This window comes from Pleurotus ostreatus (assembly GCF_014466165.1).
Source record: "Pleurotus ostreatus strain PC9 chromosome Unknown scaffold_10, whole genome shotgun sequence".
NCBI lineage: Eukaryota > Fungi > Basidiomycota > Agaricomycetes > Agaricales > Pleurotaceae > Pleurotus > Pleurotus ostreatus.
Window position 1 is genome coordinate 1,329,896 of NW_023503165.1, and position 20,082 is coordinate 1,349,977.

At 49.4% G+C, this 20,082-nt stretch overlaps 4 protein-coding genes across 4 annotated transcripts; 3 read left to right on the plus strand and 1 right to left on the minus strand.

Annotated features, from left to right (window-relative positions):
* Nucleotides 1-2,752: 2,752 nt before the first annotated feature.
* On the plus strand, nucleotides 2,753-3,338 carry PC9H_002204 (uncharacterized protein; the record flags this gene model as incomplete). The annotated part of the gene is made up of 2 exons (XM_036771846.1): nucleotides 2,753-2,955; nucleotides 3,023-3,338. 2 exons carry the CDS (start codon nucleotides 2,753-2,755, stop codon nucleotides 3,336-3,338), a joined length of 519 nt encoding a protein of 172 aa, XP_036626467.1.
* Nucleotides 3,339-4,111: 773 nt separating this feature from the next.
* PC9H_002205 (uncharacterized protein) lies at nucleotides 4,112-6,208 on the minus strand (the record flags this gene model as incomplete). The annotated part of the gene is made up of 10 exons (XM_036771847.1): nucleotides 4,112-4,330; nucleotides 4,381-4,543; nucleotides 4,603-4,829; nucleotides 4,893-5,127; nucleotides 5,197-5,397; nucleotides 5,450-5,549; nucleotides 5,601-5,784; nucleotides 5,843-5,969; nucleotides 6,028-6,060; nucleotides 6,120-6,208. The coding sequence occupies 10 exons, from the start codon at nucleotides 6,206-6,208 to the stop codon at nucleotides 4,112-4,114; spliced, it is 1,578 nt and encodes a 525-aa protein (XP_036626468.1).
* A 1,417-nt stretch (nucleotides 6,209-7,625) lies between these two features.
* Nucleotides 7,626-8,673, plus strand: PC9H_002206 (uncharacterized protein; the record flags this gene model as incomplete). The annotated part of the gene is made up of 2 exons (XM_036771848.1): nucleotides 7,626-7,854; nucleotides 7,922-8,673. The coding sequence occupies 2 exons, from the start codon at nucleotides 7,626-7,628 to the stop codon at nucleotides 8,671-8,673; spliced, it is 981 nt and encodes a 326-aa protein (XP_036626469.1).
* Nucleotides 8,674-9,562: 889 nt separating this feature from the next.
* Nucleotides 9,563-10,857, plus strand: PC9H_002207 (uncharacterized protein; the record flags this gene model as incomplete). The annotated part of the gene is made up of 6 exons (XM_036771849.1): nucleotides 9,563-9,764; nucleotides 9,824-9,913; nucleotides 9,969-10,220; nucleotides 10,291-10,377; nucleotides 10,434-10,483; nucleotides 10,774-10,857. The coding sequence occupies 6 exons, from the start codon at nucleotides 9,563-9,565 to the stop codon at nucleotides 10,855-10,857; spliced, it is 765 nt and encodes a 254-aa protein (XP_036626470.1).
* Between the last annotated feature and the right edge of the window lie 9,225 nt (nucleotides 10,858-20,082).

Sequence of the window (20,082 nt, forward strand, 5' to 3'; positions counted from 1 at the left end):
ACTTTTCTTTCCGAAATCCCAGACATTCGCAAATTCCATATATCTGCATCATCGCCCCCGATGGATGCCGGTGAGCTCGCTATGTTCCTCCCCTGTACAAAGCAATGATCTGACATTTCTTGTCGAGTTTGCCTGTTGTATCCGCTGATGGACGTCGAGAAGTCCTGGCCCTTCGTTACGAAGATTTCTTTGATAGGTTACTGCCCATCACTCGTGATTATGGGCAAAGACAAGGGGACTTTCTCTTGCCGTGCAGAATGTCGCGGGGAGGATGGAGTGAAGACGCAAGGCTTCCTATAAAACCCAGATTCACTACATATACATTACTTTGGGGGTACTTAGAGGCGAACTTCAACACACCTTGGCTGTGGCACTTATGAACGGCGAACGGTCAGGGCTCTAGATCAGCGACGGTGAAGGCCCTGTCGACGGGGAGTTGGGATTGACGGGATCGAATCTCGTCCCTTATCATCTTCTGGTCGTTTGGGTGTCTAACGAGTTCGTGTAACATCTAGCTGAACGAGGAAGCGACCATGTCTTGCCCAGCCAAGATCGTTCTGATCGCGTATCATATATGTCAACTGAGGCTAAACGTACGCATCGATGGGAACGAGCCGAGCCAATTTGTCATAATACTTCGTCTTCGTCCAGTTGATGCCTAGGGTCTTCAAAGGCGTTGGCTCGAGCCGAACACGGGGAAAACATCAGCACACAGAGAGATACATTGCGGACGACTCACGTAGAACGCTCATGAAGCCCCGTCGGGGGTTGTCCTCTGGGACAAGGGCCATACTCGAAACCTTCCCCGTAGTCAGCTCCTTGGCGACGTTCTGTTAGAGTATCGGAATCGGCAATATTTCCTTGTCGGCATGTATTCAACGGAATGGATGATGGACGGAGGTTCGTAGCGACATAATGCCTTGAAAAGGATATCCATTTGGAGGGGGCAGTTATGGACTGGGGAAACGCCATCAAGAGGGTCACTAGGACATTGGAAGTGTAGTCAAATGATGAAACCTACAATAGGTCTTCCAAACGATTAGTTAGTCGCCTGAAGCACTAAAGTGATAATCAACGTAAGCTAGCGTGTTCACATCGTTTGAGAGGGAAGAGTGTTTGGCGCACCACCTCCAATAGCGTCTAAGGCAGCCCGAGAATATATATCTAGTTTGTGGTCCCCGTTCTGAATCCGATCTTCCCACTTCCACCTGGGAAGAATTAGCAGGATTCGATCAACCACTGAAGAAAGAAGAACTTACACGCGAAGCTACGTTTAGAAATATTGAGTGTACATCGCCCAACGGCGGCCATACAGGAGTTAGGGCGTCGGCAGAAGGTTATTCTGCGGGCTCTTGTCGTCCCCGGTCTCGCGGGGTCTACTAATATATATTTCAGGCGGGGGAGGCGCTGACGGCCGGCGGCACTGTTAACCACGTCACGGGGGGACTAACGCGCTGCGACGAGTAGATAAACCACCAACTTTCTCCTTGGTTGTAATCTATCTGTGCAAGTATTTGCATTACGTCGTGTATTTTCCAGAAAGGACACGGAGAAGCTATCAAAGTGACAGATTCGGGAGTCCCGGCGCGTCGCTGTAGTAGATGGCACTCATTAGATGAGAAGCGCAGCCCTAGCAAGATAAATAGGTTTAAGTTTAGATGGTACGGAAACGTATAGTTTAGCTATACTCTGACCGTATTCGTAGCTTTTTAATGGAAAACGGTTATTTTGCGCACTATACCAGCGAATAGGGACTGATGGTAGGCCTAGGTGATGGTCGGACGAAGTTCAACGCATGCTAAGTCGGAGTTGATGTTCCTTCTCACGCTTCCAAACAGGGCTGCAATGAGGATGCCGAATCCGGCGTGCCGTGTTGGTGCCGTGCGACTTCATTCAAGCTTCGACACATTTGGAATGCAAATGACTGTGGATATACAAGAAGTCACGCCTAAATTGCTACGCTTTTGAATCAAGATCACGTATCCTGAACAAGGATCGCAGCGCCATTTGCAGTCGAACGCGAAAACTACCCGCAATATTTTCTTTCCGCCACTGGAGGACATGTGGAAAGACATGGAAACCGGGGTTCGTTCAGTTATGTCGATTGCTATGGTGTAGCACTTTCGTTGAAGGACCCTAGGCTACGGGCGTGTACGAGTCTCAGCCAATGTCTATTTCCATCGCTTCGGAAGAAGTCCGTAGACGGTCGCATTCAGCATCATGATCCTTGTGGTATGACCTAACCCTCTGTAGGTACGATCGACGGAAACTGAAACCGTCTCCGGTTTATCGTTGATCAGATCCTCGAGCAGAGTCAGCTATTTCTGCTACGATTTGTCTCCTGATTAACCAGCGCTGAAAGGTCGTTTCAGGACGAATACCCATTTCTTCCTGACTCCCTAGAACGAATGCTCCCCGACTATATTGATTGCAGGGACATTGTCGGTTCAACATAGTGCCTCTCATTGTTTCTCGTGTTTCTCCTACCCATCGAAGTCCGTCGCCTGGACTTTCTAGTAGTATCTATTTATAGGTCAACGGTGAGCATGATACCATGCGCGATATTTCGGAGGATAGCATCTAAAGACGCGGCTTGCAAACAGAAACTTATACTCAGCCCGCAGAGAGGATACGTTGACCTGCAATCCACTCGTTTGTCACTTAACACGCAATGCATCCGCTGTTCTACCTGAGTTCGGTGGGGGGATGTCGAGTTAGTGGACCCTAGCACTGTCTGCGGAATGTCGTGCCAATGGCTGGTCGTGCGTGCGTTCTGGGTCGGGCTGAGCAGACAAGTGATTCTCGAAACCTCGGATCTATAACATCTCGCAGTCCCCTGATACCGACACGGCGAAATAGTCCCTTCGCAATCACAGCCCCGAGCGACGCGCTACTGTATAAAGGGCTCATCGACCGAGCTGCATTCCCCCAACAAACTCGACTACTACAGAATCGGTGAGCTGATACAGGCTAATACTCATTCACCCTCCTCCTTACTTACCATCGCATTGGCACTTACTAGAATCAAGATGATGTACCAGCTCTTCCTCGTCGCTATCCTCGCCGTCGCTGGCGCGAACGCTTCCGCCCTCCCTTCATCATCTCCCACAGTATGCCTCAAAGCATGCTTCCCCAGCAACCACGTCTGCGCCGAAGGGCAGTTTCTGCAGGCACCTTCCAACGGGGGTCAATGCTTCGCGTGTTGCCATACCCCGCCACCACCACCATCGGAGGTCTGCTTGAGGGCATGCTTCCAGAAGGACGATGTTTGCCAGCAGGGCCAGTACTTGAAGGCCCCTGCCAACGAAGGCGGGTGCTTCGCGTGTTGTTCGTCGTAAGCGCCTAGGCGTCGGTGTAGCACTGCCTAAGAGTTTGGTCGAAAAGTATATCCGGGGCGTGATAATTATACTGGGTTTTGTGATTGAATGGCAGGCAGTGGTGATGAAATTGGGACGGTATAGAACGGGAAACACATAGTGCGATATGCAACAAGAAACTCGTCCACCCTAGCTCATTACTGGGGCCATGTTCGGTTTAATGGAGCGTCGGCAGAATGTCTTTGATCTAGATACAAAGCCGAATCCTTGCAACTGGTCACCTAAGCCGCGTTTAGCGCTTTTCTTCTTCTTCCTGACGTTCGTGGTGTATCATCGTTATCATGGGCTAGCTAGTCTCGCATTTTATGGCTTGGGGCACCCGATCGTAGCCTGCTCTTTACGTTTCGTTGTGATGTTTTGGCATGCGATTGGGCGGGACGCCACGGGAGGGAGGGAGAAGACTCAGGCGCTTTCCTTGCCGGCGGTTGATCGATTGATCGATTGCTGCTGCCAAGGGTACGAGAGGATTGAAGTTAGATAGGCATTTACTTCCTGGTTGATGCGCATCTAAGAGTGACGAGAAAGAGAATGTGTAAGTTTGAAATGAGATATATATTATAGCAGATAGCTACTGTCACAATGTACTACGATGCGTACATAAAATTACAAGGCATCAATGCGCTGATTTGTTCGTGCGGTTCATTGAGGTGGGAGGAGATGCAAGAGGATGTTCGTGCATGCATATGATGATGGAAGTGAAACCCCGAAAAACAAAAACGGAAATATCCATTTTCTCAATCCTTGGACACGTTCTCAAGTGATGAGTCCGAAGTATCTTTCTCGTGCTCGTCGTACCTGACCTCGGGAGCGCCGGCTTTTTCGGCCTGGATATGCTGAGTAGCTTCTTCTCCGTCGAAGAGGGCTGCGGTTTCTTCGAGAGACCTGTTCTTGGTCTCGATGATGAAGAGGTACAGGAAGACGAGTTCAAAGGCGAGCCAGCAACAGTAGACAATCTACACATAAGAGTGAGACGCGAGAAACCGAAGTCAACGAAGCGACGCACGTAGTATTTCCATTGGATAGCATCAAGGGCGACGGGGTTGACGTATTGATTGAAGATGAGGGAGAGCGAAATTGCAAAGTTGAATACTGTGAAACCTTTGGCTCGCAGTGCGAATGGCAGGATTTCGACGGTATATGAGACGATGAGAGGCGAAAAGGCGATGCTGGGAGCGAGTGAATAATAAGTTGAGATGAAGCTACGAATAGTATGGAGGGTGCTCACTCGTAGGAAGCGTAGAACAGGAAGATGAAGGCAATGACAGCATGTGCGGCGGCGTCGCTTCCGTGAATAGCAAATTGTGCCGAGCAGACGGTTTGCATCACGAAGAAAATTAACATTCCAACTGCTGAAGTCAGGAAGAGGATGCGTCTGCCAATGCGATCAACAAGGAAGGATGCGAGGAGAGCCCAAATGAGGTTCCAAATTTGGAGGATACCGTTGATGAGAAGCTGCGAAAGAGTGAGTACCCTGAGACACTGGCTTTCATGGGGGAAAACAGAATGCTGACTAACCTGGATCGTGGGGTCGGTGATACCAATGGCATCAAACACCCTGTTGAGGTAGTACGATACGAGGCCATTTCCGGACCATTGGGAGAAGAAGGCCAATGCAAGGATGATGCGCATGCGCTTTCGGTTTCCAGGAGTTGAAACAAGGGCTTTCCAGCCGACATTTGCGGCAACTGTACGATCAAACTCGATGGCGTTCTTGATTTCATGGTATTCGTACTGAACAAGTGGGTCGTTTCTGACAAGAGGATCATGTCAGTTATCTGGTTGACGAGGCAGAACAGCAGGGGAGATATAGGAGACATACACGTTACCATCGGCGTGATAATAAGCAAGCGTCTTCAAAGCTCTGTCGTCTTTGCCTTTGCTGAGTAGCCAACGGGGCGACTCTGGAGCGAATAGCACAAGGAAGACCTGAGCGACGGAGGGAAGAGCCTGGAGGGCTGAAGGAATCCTCCATGACCATGTCGATGGGATCTTGAATGTACCATATGTGGTCCAAGCAGCGCTAAATTGATTGATCAGAATGATTTCTGTGGCAAAGGAAAGAGTGGACGTACACGATAGCACCAGAATACCAGAGAGAGTTGTAGGCGGATGTAAGAGGTGCACGATAAGAAGGATAGGAAATCTCGGTCACTAACATTGGCGCAGCTCCAGCTATGGATGCGATTAGCACCATGTACTCATGTTTTTACATGTTGGGCCTACCAGCAAATGTGAGACCAAAGCCAATGAGGAAACGCGCGCCAATAAACATTCCAACAGACTGGGAGGCCGTCTGGATGACCGTAGCGATGCACATGATCAAGGCGCCAAGCATGACAGTGTATTTACGGCCAATGCCGTCGGAGAGGTAGGGGGAGAAGGGATAAGCGGCGAGTGACCCAATGTTCTGAAAACGGTTCGTGTGAAAACAGGAAACACTACGACCTATGAACATGAAGGCTCACTTGAATAGCGTTTAAAAGACCAAGCTTGCCGCCAGAAGGCGAGTGGAAGTAGTCTCTCCATTGGGGTAGAGACTGAAGGCCGTTCATCATACTACCATCGTAACCATTGGTTGATGAGGTGATGAGGCTTGGGGCCAAGAACGTCAATGAAGCCAAGTCTACACAATAACAGGGTAACTACTCACAGGAGGACAATCCAACCATTCAGAGCGATGAGCCTGAATACCAAGAGTCCAAGAGGTCAGGGAGTGCCACGTCTAAAAGGCAAAACACATACCTCCTATTGTTGTACCATTTCCTTCGCGGGTCGATAAGATGAGTATACCCGCTATCGTTGCCAGAGTTGACGGCTGGTCCTCCGGCCATAGTTGTTCACTTCGGTTTGAAGGCGAGGGGAAAATCGGTGGATTGAGAGAAGTGAGAAAGAAGCATACGGGTCGTTTTATGGATGGAAGAGTTCACAGGCAATCATAGACCACACGCGAATGAGAGAACCCCCTATGTTTCTCCGTGGTTTCCCCTACGGTTGGAGAGGGGCGGAGGTTGATTTCACAGAAGTGCCTGGCCAATGAATAGGGTGCACAATCGTGCTTGCACTGTCCGGCTTTCGCGGCACATGGGGTACCCGCGTGGATTTGTGGAGGAGTGGGCGCAGGTGGGTGCACGATGGAGAAAACCTCTGCAGAGGTCAGTGTGTGGAGGAGAACTTCGTCATTCGTGCTTTTGACCGTCGATGAGACCACCAGAGTCGTATAGATAATCCTTGGGGTCCGGGGTACAAGTCGGCCAAAGTGAGAGCGCACGTACGTACGGGAGGAGCTAGTACGGTTCGGGACATTTGCGCCCTAGGCGTCGCGAGGGAAAAAAAACAAACGTTAGTCTCCGAAGTTTTGCCTTATTTCACCGAGCAACATATCGTTCATGGCCGGGCGGTCTGTTATACGCCAACGGGGTCATAACGATCGCGCGATTCCTCTTTCTTGGTGGTAGCAAAGAGACCAGATCTGCCCAGGCTCAGCCAACTTCACCCAGCCTGAAAAGGGTCCAAGTTCGGGCGGTAAACGTCGTGGATTCTTGGCAATCATGCTGACGCCAAGTCGAAGAACGCCTTGAGACGATTCATTATGAATGACAACCCACCGCTATTCATATTGACGGCTGGTTGTGAACCTATCGTAAATGAGCCTCTGGCGTCTCCTTCAAGTTGTTGGTACATTCTGATAGCCATCTATATCGGACGTTTTTGCAAAGCCGACATAAAGGCCCGAGGTCTGGCAAGAAGAAGATTCAGAACATCAGTCGCACACTTAATTTACGAACGCAACTTGGAAAGGGTGCGTACGTGACAAAAACTCCGCGACGAGGCGGCGATATCCTTGCCGGGGCCGCACCTGGCCACCCTCGACCTCCCTGCCACCATATATAATTACTCCAAGTGCACCCGAGGGCCGACAGACCTCAAAGCGGCGCTCCGAGTAAAATGATGCCCAGCCTTCTACAAAATCCGACCATTGAGTGGGCTATTTGGTGGATTATATTCATGATTACCTGGGACGAGACCAGGCTCGGGGGATACTCGAGGAGCAATGGCTCACTACTAGCGCGCAGGCCGCGATGACAGTCACAGAGTGGAATCCTGCTTCCGCGCCTCGCCCAGGCCACGAGGCTGTAGAAGCTCTTCAGTCTCGAGCTTAAGCTTGATAGCACCTCTCTACTCGCGCTCGCGCTCCCATAGTGCCCTTCTGTCAGGGCATAACAATCTAATACCCACTCCCAGAAAACAATGCCCTTCTTTAATTCCGCCACCAATTTCGAAATCCAGAATAGCACTTTCAACGACATCGCAGGCAATTACACCGCCAATAGCACTACTACCAACCGCACCCTCACCAACTCCAATAACAAACGAGCTAAAACAGTAGAGAATTCGTATAATGATAGTTCAATGGGCTGGAGCACGCGGGGTGATGGCGCTGAGGAGATGATGGTAAGATCTGGTCGTCGTGCACCTGGTAAGTCACTGATCGCTTTGGTTGAAACGATGGGCGCTCAATCGATCTATAATTCGCTTGTACTCAGCCCAACGGACGGGTCGGGCAAGTGTAGATCATGCAGCCTTGGTTCCTCCAGCCCGTGGCAATACTGGATCTAGTACTAGTCGGTCGCCAGACCGTCCTCTAAATCTACTCCAGCAGCACCTCGATCACATGGGTGCCAGTGAGGGCTCTGAGTCGATGTCGATCCCCGCAGGCGGAATCCATTCTGGCAGGGCTCGTCGGAAGGATGGTGTTACTGTTGCTAAAGCCGATCTACACTTTGATTCTTCCGATGATGACTCTACGTCCGAGTCGACCACATTATCCGATCATCAGGATACAGACCTCGAATCCGAGATTCCACCCCCCAACGCCATGACAGTACCGTTCTCATCCACTACGCAGCAACCACAAGAACCCCAGACTCTAGAACCAGAAGCCCCGGAGGAGCAAGCTCCATCACGGCCACCATCCCCTCCAACTATTCCAGTCCAGGCAGCTGCAGTTTCGCCTCCTCTCACTTCACTCCCGGTCCAACCGTCCAAGTCTGCCCACCATCACCAAGATGGTGATGACGAGACCGGTAATGATGATGTCGGACTCGAGGCTGTCGCGGCGAAAGAGAAGATAGACGATGACCATGAGGCAGAATCCGCCTATGCATTACAGGTCGCACCAGCACCAGAGCTTTCGAAGCTTGCCCCCACAAACACGAACACCAAGCCTGAGAAGAAGTCCAAGATCAGATCTTTTTTTCACATGAAAAGGCCTAGTTTTCGACGCGATAGTCAGTGAAAACACTGCGGTCGGATTTGAACGCCTTTCATGGTTTATCTTTACGGCCGTCGCCGTAGCAGCGACTGGATATAGTGTTTGTTTGTGGATCGCCAGTTGACATTCGTCGCGGATTGTATGGACGTTGTATTTTGTACCTCCTCTTGCACCCTGCCATAGTACATCAGCGCTCAGCTTTGCTGCAAAGTCTTATCGCCACACAATACGCGTACCATGAACGGAAGTTTACGACCCACGCCCAAGTAAGCGTGTAACGCAACACACTCTGTGGAACCTACCCTGCAATGCATGATTGGTTCGAATGGCATTGTGTAAAATCGCTCTAAAGTGAAGCCCACCTTGGACACGTCCGCTCCCAAAGTGGTTCGAATCCAGTCTGCCGTCAGCCGAGCCTACTTCTGCGGTGCCCTTGACATTCAAGACCACGTCTCTCAGCTCTCCACATTCATGAAGTTGCTAGAGAAATTGCGACACAAACATGCAAGCGTCCGAAAGGAGCGGGGAAATCGAAGACGGTAGATGCAATCCTCAACCCAAGTGAAGAAATCGAAGTACGGGGCGTAAACCTCTTAATTGAATTGTCACTGCGGGCCCTTGTGTGGTGTTTGCGTTGATTTGGCCTTGTGGGTCACTCTCTTGTTTCTAGTACAACTGTCAATTGTGTCGATGGGAACATACTTTCAGAGGGCCTTGTTGTTGCTGTGGGTCCATTATCTGATCGTAGTATAGTGACTTTGTTCCAGCTGTTGCTCACAACGATCTCAAGTTCTGCACATAACAGGGGGACTCGTCGGGCTTTCTTGCGTTCTCGCGTTTGACCCTCTAAGCACCCAAATCCTGCGATCTCTCCCTACTCACCAAATATCGAGGCAAAGGGATTGAAAGGACGATGCACGACTTTGTCAACCGTTTGATTGAAGACAGCGCGAAGAATTGGGGAGACGACAGTACGGTCACCATGACCAACTGTGGCATGAAAAATGTCAACAACACGAACTGTTTCTTCTCGGAGTCGAACGATACCGTAGAACATAATAGAGGGGATACCTACCATAGTCCTCGCGGCCCAATAACAACCCACACCGCTCCTAGTACGTTGTGGTGCGATCTATATGTGCCGAAGATTGACTAAAGCCACAATCATTTGTAGATGGGAACCAAAACTTTAATAATGGTAGCGGCACGTTCAATACTGCCCGTAGCCAAACGTTCGCTGCCCCAAACGGCCAACCTGAGAGAGGTATGCGGCGATACTATCCTTTACACCTCCCTCACATTGAGTACGACTGTCTCAGAGGGTTCCCCAATTCCGTACTGGGACCCGAGAGGTCAAGTTCAAACCCAACCTTCGCCCTGGTCGCGACATGAGGCCACCGCACAGCAAGGCCCTTTCGAACGCAGAGGGAAGATACGCCTGGAAAACTGCGGTTGGAAGAATGTGGGCAATACGAACTCCACCTTCGTAGAGTCGAAGGATAGAACGGCGTACACCAGCGGTGACTACTACAACAACCCACAGGGCCCGATCAACACATACAGGACTCCCGGTAAGTGGCCATGCGCTTGGCACTCACTCTGTTTCCGTTGCACGGATTGAAATAAGTCTATCGCGCCTAGGCGGAACGCAGAACATCAATAACGGTAACGGTATATTCAATAATATTGCTGGCTCGCAGACCTTTTGTCCTACCGGTGACCAGCAAGGTGCGTAAAACGGTATGCCCCATCCGTAATTTCGTCGCATTGATAGACATTCACAGTCAGCGGTTATCCTAACCCATGGCAAAACCAGCATCCTCGAGCTGTCCCTGTAGCCTCTCCCTTAGCGCAGAGCCAGTACAGTCATGGCCATCAAGTCCTTCCAGGCAATGGAAACTGTTATCAACAACCTGGGCGACCGGAGCCGTGCAGCCAATACGACCCGCACGCGCCCGCTGGGCTGACCCGTTATAATCCCCGTAATCCTTACAATGCGCAGATGTATGAGCCCTCCTCTCCGATGGCTGGTCCAATGGGTTCAAGCCCCTTCGTACAAGACTAAGGCCCACAATACATACCCTCTCTTAGTGTGGATGTCCGCGCCGACGTCTGAACCCAAAGGCATCCAAGGCGGCATGGAGGCGGGATAGGAAAGCCGCAGAGAAGTGGCAGTCGCATGACACGAGCTCCTTGGACTTCGATTAGTGAATATGTATGTGTATCTCTTGTGTCTTGATCTCCTGTTCTTCTCTTGTTGTCTGGAATAGGATGTCCCATTCAATGTAGTATCTACCACCCCAGTCTTGAGCTTGAGCTGATTGATTCAATGACAACGCAAAGTCATTGCCACTACGTCTTGGCCAAGCGTAGACAGCCTCACTGTAGGGTATCTTCACTTTCATTAAGGTCCCGTTCTGCTACACAGCTCCGAGCCTGAGGTGCGTGGATTCAGGCTCCTAGAACCAGCGCGCGTCGTATCGCGAGTTGAGAGCTCCGTCAGTTTTTTATCCGACTTCACGTGAGAAAAAAGACAAACAAAGACAAAGAGAACCTAAGAGCTCGAACTCGCGATAGAGCGGCTGGCAAGACTGTCAGAGACGCCCGCCATGACCCTGGTCTTGGCTACTTATCGTAGTCCTTAGCTGTCGTTATCACTTATGTTTTTTGTTGTTTGTTCTATACCTTTTACCCATTTCGGGTCATAAACTACAAGTCTTGTGATTCGAGTTAAGGTGTTAGCTTAGTATCTAGGGGTAGGCTAGGGTCCAAGTACAGGAGCTACGGGGCTCGCAGCAATGACAGTCTGTACAATATGACTCGTAGGATGTACAATTGACTGGTCCAGTTTCATTCCGCAGCCTTGAAAGTAAGATATAAAGCAAGTGACAGTCAGCAATTGGGACATAAGATGGCACACTGGCACTCACCCACCATCATTGAATTACTCCTACAACTCGACGGCGAGGACATCGGGGAGCTCGTCGTTGCATACCTCCAGAGGTTGCAGTCCAGCGGGATACCTGTTCACGTCGTCGTCATTGAAATCCTACAGGCGTTGCTCGCCCACTCAACTTCCGAGGACACTGCGCGGCGATGGGCCTGTGATGTGGCGTCAAGCATGTATGCGACTCAAATCTCAGCGTTGTCAAAGAAGAGCTCAAACTTACATTTCGGGGCATCATCGGCAAGAGCTGATCAGCTAAAGGATTTTGATCTCGATAACTTGGCGATCCAGTTTCAAGCAGGCGCGCCAGACCTATGGAGATGCTATGACCTCCTTCTCGCAGCCGATCCAGCTGTGAATGCCGCTCGTGAACGTCGAGAGCATCAACGTTGTCACACTCTCCTAAGATAGGGGAGTGTCCGGGGAGCACTGGGTCTTGCTAGTAGATCAAGTGAGAGCCCGGTTGTTCGAACACCTAGTATCTCTGATAGGGGCGTATAATTTGTCTTGCCAAGGTATGCCGATAGTGAAACAAGACTACAGGGGTAGTACAGGAGTAACACAGGGGTGGTACAGGGATAGTACAGGGGCCTGTGTGAGGAGGTCCAATGACTGCTTCTTTCAGATAGGGGACGCGAGCGTGAGTGGTCACGAGCACGAGCGGAGACAGTAACGTGGAGGAGGAAAAATAAACAAAGGTGCAGATACGCAGTAGAACAGGAAGGGGTTAGTATAAAAGGAATAGAGAGTGAAAGAAAGGAACAAAAGGGGTACCGGGTAAAGAATTTGAAAGATAGGGGGATGATAAAAGATTAGAGAACGAAAAACTACCGTGACAAACTTCTTCAAGTACGCAGTACTTGAAGTTGAACCAAGTGGATGACTAGAAGACCAGAATTCGACTGGTATGACTGGATAACTGACTGATTGATGATCTTGCGGACTGAGAGTAAGATCGACTTTGACTCGACTGGATGACTAAAAAACTTGACTAATACGACTGGCTGACTGAGACTTGACTAATACGACTGAATGACTGAGACTTGACTAAGACGACGGAATGACTAAGATCTGAGGACTGATACGACTAGAGGACTGACTGAGTGAACCTTTTACTGGGGGGGAAAAGATTTTTTCTCAACTTAGCTACACTATTGGATTTTTATATGTAAAATATCTAGGCTGTGCACGGAAAGTAGAAAGAACGGTTGTTAGGCCGTCACAAGAATCAGAAAGTCCGGTAGAAAGAATAGTCACATAATTCTGTACGGAAGATAGAAGGAAATGCAGAAGAAAGGAAAGGAAATGCGCAGCTGCATTCCGTATGTTCCGATGGATACATAAGGCTGTGCAAGGCTGTGCAAGGCTATGCTGGCTGTGCTGGGCTGTGCAATTTGCACAGCCAAGGTCCGAATAGAACAGCCCAGCTGTGCGAATGAAAGGAATGAAGGAATATGGACTATTCTGATGAAAAGGGAGTTCCTAATGGAATATCTGATGGGCAAAGAAATGGTCGGGGGGGAGAAATAGAATTCCAATGGAAATGGGAAGAGAATAGTGGCATCCCTAAAGACTTAAGAGGGGCGGAGAGGCGAACAGGGGTAAGATCCCATGTGGTATATTATAGATAGGGGTGAGGGGTAGGATAGGGGATGCTTCCCTAGAGCCAGATAGTTCGGGGAGGATAGGGGAGGTATTACAGAGAGAGAGAGTAGGGAGCTTGGGTGTTTGATTGAGCATAACCCTAGATTTCCGACATGATTACCATGTTACAAACATGGTTCATGACATCTGCGGGCGGCATTAGAATTCAACCGTCCTCGGTTGCATGCTCGATCAAATATCACAGGCTCCTATTATCAACGAAGATTAGGGGACGCTTCTAATGTTTTGAGGAAGGACAGGGTTTGCAGCAAGGATCGAATATTTTGATAGGATTGGGAATGAGAGAGAGGCTGGTACTGAGGTACTTGTCGAATTTTCACATGTGTTCAAAGTTATCCCAAAGGCGAAACAAGCTGGTTAGAAATGAACGACTGGGGGTGCTGAGAGAACATGCGAACAATTGTTAAGGAAGGGAATGGTATCGGGCCTCATATAGACGATAGACGAAAGAATAGGAGGATGATGAAAAGAGGGAAGGGGCCGAGGTGACGAAGACATAGAAAGGGGAGGATGATTCAAGAAAAAACGATAGGAATGGGGACCGTGAGGGACTTTTCAAGTGGAAGATGGAAGCGAGGGTCCCTATACATGGCAATCAGCGCCCTCAACCTATCCCTCCAACTCATCTTGACATCCCATGATTTCACCCACATTGACCTAAACAGCGGCATGCGAGGGACAGAGCCATTGGGGAAGATTTGCAGCTTGAGCTGCACATATCGACCCCGGAATCTGGTGATGTCGAGAACAAAAGCCATATCGTCGGGCTGGCAGTGCATCCATGCGCGAAGAGCGAGCGTAGGTGAGTCGAGCTCAAGGAGGCGCTCAGCTTCTCCAGAATCCGGGGAAATAACCCAACGGATCCGGGCTGTGGGGAGGCTGCCTATGTCGCTTCGCAAAGGCATGCCGGACACCATGACTGGTGGTAAAGGGTCTGCTTCCTCGATCTCGGCATCTAGAAGTTGATTGAAATCATGGACTGTGAAGCGTCAGTATGGGCGCTTCACGGGATCGTTTTGATGGCGGACCGAGTATAGTCTCAGGGCTGCCCTGGACGTCCGAAATCCGTATCTCCTCTTTTTCTATCTTAATGGTTATGGGCGGTCTGAGTAGGGTTGTGCTGGGGACAGGGGACGAGATAGTGCGCATCATTGAAAGGGCGAGGTAGGTAGTGAAGGAAGGAAAGAAGTGGGGATTTTCGCATAACGAGCGTTAATAAGTAAGTTCCTCAGGGTCATAACCCTCCTCATTGATTTCCTGTTCTGGTTGCCCATCGGCTCCGTCTAGTTCCTCCGAAGAGTCTGACGAATCTTCTAAAAGGAATTCAGGGTCATCTCTTGAAAGATACCCAATAACCCTGAAGCCGGCAATCGCGTCTCGTAGAAGAGTTCCGTCAAGCTCCTTAAGCACATAATTTCCCTTCTTGGTTCTTTTAACCACTTCATAAGGGCCTAGGTATCGTGGTGAGGTCTTTATCATTGAAACGGATTCTTGAATTTGGCTATGTCTGACCAGCACAAGTTCTCCAGACTCGAAGGTGTTTCGTTGAATTCGATGATGAAAACGTCACATGAACTGGTCTCGGGATGTGCATCTGGCTCGTTTAAGGGTTTCAGCTGCAGCAGCTAGGTCCTCTTCTCTCCTTTCCAACTGTCGCATTCGCAAGGCGACAAGTTCTGCCGTAGATATACCGCTCCGAAATCCTGTGACCAGGAAGCTTGCTTCTGCATAGTCAAAGGGCAGGGCAGGATGAGTCCCATGTAATAGATAATATGGGGAATATCCTGTCACTGAGCTGACTGTGACCCGGTCAGCAAATACCGCCAGCCCAACTGCCTTGTGCCAGTTGAGGGGCAGTCCGTTGGAGCTCTTTTTACAGGAACGAACAATAGCTTCTCGAAGGATGTAGTGGCCACGTTCAACAACTCCATTGGCATGCTTGTTGTATGCTGTGATTTTTATCTGGGGTATTCCTAGTCTTTCCGCTAACGAAGAGAAAGCTCCTTTTACTTCGGACCCATTGTCGGTGACGATTTGCTCAGGCGCCCCATATCGACAATAAAGGTTGTCCCATAAGAACTGGGATAGGTTGTGAGAGTCATTTGTCCTCATGGGCTTAGCTTCGGAGACACCCGTTAAATCATCTTTGGCTGCTACTATCCATTCATATCCTCCAGAGGCGGGCCGCATGGCCATGACATCCAGATAGACTTTCTGGAAGATTCGAACAGGGGCGGAGATCTTGTAAGGCATTTGCATTTGTGCGGTGTTTCGGATCTGACAGTCATGACATGTAGACACATGGTAATGGACATCCTCTTTGAGTCGAGGCCAATAGAATCGGAAGCGAAGCAGCTTTAGGACAGAGTGCTCTCCTTTATGGCCTAAGGATTCATGTGCCTGTTGAAGGATAGATAGCCTCCGGTCAGCTGAAGTGACAACCAGCTGGGGAATTTCTGCTGAATTCCGGAGGTACATATGATCTTGATGAACAAAATATCTTTTGGCTTGCTGTAGAAAACGCTTCTTATGCAGAGCACTCGGAAGTATAGGAAGGGAGTTGGAGGTGAGATAGTCATGAATGTCTTGAAGTAACTTTGTCATTTTGCTGGACTTCTTGACAGATGGCAAAGCAAAAACCTTATAACCTTCTGGAGTAGGAGCGGGGAGTGTGGTGGAGACTAGGAATATGTAGAGGGCTATCTCATCTAGCCAGGAGTCATCGTCTTCAATATATTCTTCTGGAAGATGTTTCCTTCTTGACAGTCCATCTGGTCCCTTGAAGTTGACCCCTGGGACATGTACTAGCTGGAAGTCGAACATAAGAATTCCTTGGATCCATCTGTTCATGGCATTGGTGGGCTGTAAGTCTGGTTCCTTCAACATTCCCTTGATGTATTGGGCATCCACCTCCACAACAAGCTTGGGGGCTCCTATGAGGTAGATACGCCAGTGCCGAAGTGCTCGATACAGTCCATAGAGTTCCAGCTTGGACTGAGAGTATCTGGACTGGACTTCGTTCATGGGTAGGGAGCCATAACGTGCTGGCCGCCTTTTTCCGTTCTCATCGTTCTGAGACAGAATGAATCCGACAGCAATGAGGCTTGTGTCTACCGACATGATCAAGGGGTTGTCGGATCTATAATCAATAGGTCGCAGTGCGGGAGCACTGGATACTTTACTCTTGAGTGTGTCGAATGCCTCCTGTCTTCTTTCATCCCATATGAAGTCTGCCCCTTTTTGTACAAGTTCGGTAAGGGGTCGGGCGAGTTGAGAGTAATTGGGAATCCATATGCGGACAGTTCCACAAAGCCCCAGGAAACCTCGGACTTCCTTTGGGGTGGTGAGGATGGGCCATTTGAGAATCTTGGAAACTCTATCATCTTCGGGGCTTCGTCCTTCTGGGCCACATTTCTGTCCGACGATTACTGCCTCTTTTCTACAGATTTGGGCTTTCTTGGCAGAGAAGGTAGCACCTGCACACTTGACCCGGTGCATAACCCGATGTACATCAATGGCATGTTCCCAAATGAATCGGCGAATCCCTGGATTTTCGGGAATCATCTCAGGCTTTCCATTCTTGTCCAAGTACTGGGTTTTAGGGCCTTTGATAGGTAGATCGTCTACAAATATATTGGCAACATGGGGAATCTCCGGTTGAAGTATGTGCACCATGCACTTCTGAAACTCCGTTGGTGAGTTTGTGTACCCCATGGGGAGCGCCGTTAATCGTAACAATCCCAAGGGACTCCAAAATGCGGTCATATCTCGAGACGATGGGTCCACTATTCGTGCGTCAAATCCCCAATAGAGGTCATGGGTTGTAATACACTGACACCCAGCGTAGGGCTCAACGAAGTCGTCAATGATAGGTAGTAGTCCCGCGTCTCGGATCGAGACAGCATTTAATGGTTGAAGGTCATGGACGATTCGGAGGGACCCATTCTTCTTCAGGACGCAGAACCACCTTCCTCTATATGAGGATTGGCAAGGCTCATATACTCCGGCGTCTATCTTGCTTTTGAGCATTTCAATAACTTTGTCCCGAATTCCAGGCGGAATTGGAATGTTGCGGAACTCCCAGGGAGTATGAGGTATAGTGGCCATCTTGTAATCAGAGAAATAATCTTTTCGTAGAGTTCCACGGTCGCTTTCCTCGAAGGCGAGTGCATCTTGGTTAAGCCGGAGGATGTGCTTGAACAGCTTTTCTTCTTCTGGGAGCAAGAAGTTGTCTTTATTAATTTCCATAGCTTCTATGCGCTCCTTGGTGAGTTTCTCAGTAGGAAGAAACTCTGGTGGGTCCTTAGGTAGTGGCGGAAGTGAGTCCAGTGGATCTTCTGGCATGGAGCGACTGACTTTGGCGTCTTCGGGATAAGTTCCCGAGACAGGATGAACCTTCTGGGCTACCCGTTTGTATGCGCCAAATGCTTTGAACTGGAAGCCGAAAGCACTGTCCTCAGGTGTTGGAATTAAGATGGAGTCTTCCTCCCAATCCACATCGGTGAGCAGAGCTGAGATGCGATCCAAATCTTTTGTGAGACGGCTTTCTATGTAAAGACATTCCACAGGCGGTGGTGTATAGATGTCGATAGGGGAGTCAACTGTATCAATTTCTGAACCTTCAACATAGTAGGCCCAAAGAGATGGCATTGAAGCCTCGCTGCTGGAGGTAGAGGTACTGGCTACTGTCACGGCGTAAGACCATAAGGGGCTAGGGGACTTTGGATCCTCACAGAGGAGTTGGTAGGTAGTGTGGGAAGGAAGGTGGATAAGGTCGGGGTAAAGGAACGTATATGACATAAGGAGTTTGCTAAATCGAATGAAAGAGCCGTTTCTAAATCCCTTGAGAAGAAAAGAGTGGCTTTGGCGGAATGAAGGATGGGGAAGGGAGTGTATAGAATTCAAGCGTGAAAATGAGTGATGGACTTTAGAAAGGAAAAGAGGGTGGTATGATGCTTGGGTACCGATGCCAAAGTTATAAGGGAATACGCCATGACATAGCACGGCGATGTCCGGCAAAATCAAACATGGCATAGGGGTCCAAATATTCGGCCTGAAAAAGAATGTCGACACTGATGGGTAAGTCCGGCACAAGTCCACGCATGGTGCGGGCAGCATTTCCAATGCACCCCCGTCCCATGGAGTCAAAAACTTTTGCCACGTTGGCCAAGTACTCATCTTCTTCAGGGGTGAGTAAGGGGTTGGCCTTATAAGTGGTGAGAAGAGGCTCGACAGGGGGTTTGAGTAGTGAACGGGAATGAAAACAGGTGTGGGAAAAACCTTGGGAGACCAGTGGCTTGTTGTAGAATAGGACCCGAAAGATATGGCAATGATGGGTGAAGTAGTGGCGTGTTGCATTGGTGAGGAGTGGCGAGGTCATTAAATGGAAAGTGAATCCTGGTTTTAGGAGGTATCTTGTAATGATGCGAAGGAAGGCAATATGAAGAAGACGGAGGTGTCGGAGTGCAGATATTTTGGGGTTCCATAGATTATAGTGTATTTCGTCCTTTTCCGAGGCCCATGGATTGGAATAGTTTTTGATGAAGAGAGCAGCGGTATTTTCATATGTGCTGGGTGTGCGGGGAATTTTAAGTTTGAGTTTGTCTTGGGACCAATCCATATCGAACCTATGACCGTCAAGAATGAAATTATGATGCACGTAGTCGAAGGAGCGGGGTGGGGCTAGTCTGGCTTGAACGAGCGCCTGCTGCGCTTTCTTTTCTTCTTGGGTAGGCTCAGATCGTCCCCACATTTCCGGAGTAACATATTCCCGAGTGATGTATTCCTTGCACAGTAATGCGATCCTTGCGATCATATAATCTCCATCATCTTGCCAACGTCCAAAGCGAGAATCTCCCCTAGGCATTAGGATATTGGTAAATCCATCATATGGATAGGGCTGAGTTTCATAGTCAAAGAATGAGGACGAGGCGGGTATGACGAGCTGGCCTTCAGGGTTGACATATGGATGTCCGAAAGGAGGATAGTCTTTAGTTATGGTGTCAGATGCCACCGGTATGGCCATCCCTTCTGTCATGAACAGAGTAGAGAAGGCATGGCTGAATCCCCAAAGATCAGGTTGGTCATGACGAATTTCAAGGTAGGAGTCCTTAATGAAAAGGTCGGCTAAGTTGGTGAAGGCATGGATCATGCAGAGTGGAACTGGCGAGATAAGACATCCTTGAACGAGTGAAAACGAGGTTGGTTTTGGACTGAAGGAATGGTGTACATGAGATGATGGTGAACTGGTACTAGGAGTATAACCATTTCTTTCTGCTTCTCTTCCTTCCTGGACCTGTCCTTCTATGCCATCCTCTGATACTGAAAACTTCGAGATTACTGGAGTGGGGGTTGGGTAAAGGAGTGACTCTGGAGTTGGGCTGGTTTCTAGAGGAGAGGTGGGATGGAGAGAAGCTACAGGGCTTCTGTCTCCTTGGACTTGTTGGGATTCTTGTTGTAGTATTCTGGGGGAAGAGGTGGGAGCAGAATGACAAGGGATGGGAGGAGGAGTTTGAGTTGACATACTGCTGGTGGTTTCCATACCCACAACTACTTCACTGCCAGGGGGAACATTCTCTTTCTCCTCATCCAGAAGTTCCTGCAACATTTGGTGATTGTGCTGGAAGGCAGAATTCATAGCAGCTGCAAGGCCATGAGAGCCCTGAGGAACTTGGACAACAAAGCTGTCCTCAGATTCCTCTACTACAACTGCATTCTTGAAGAATTCTGTTGCCTCTTCTGAATCAGAGTCAGGCATGATGAGGACAGGGCCTTCCCCAGACTCAGGTCTCCAGACATGAAAGGCATGCTGCAAAGGAGGC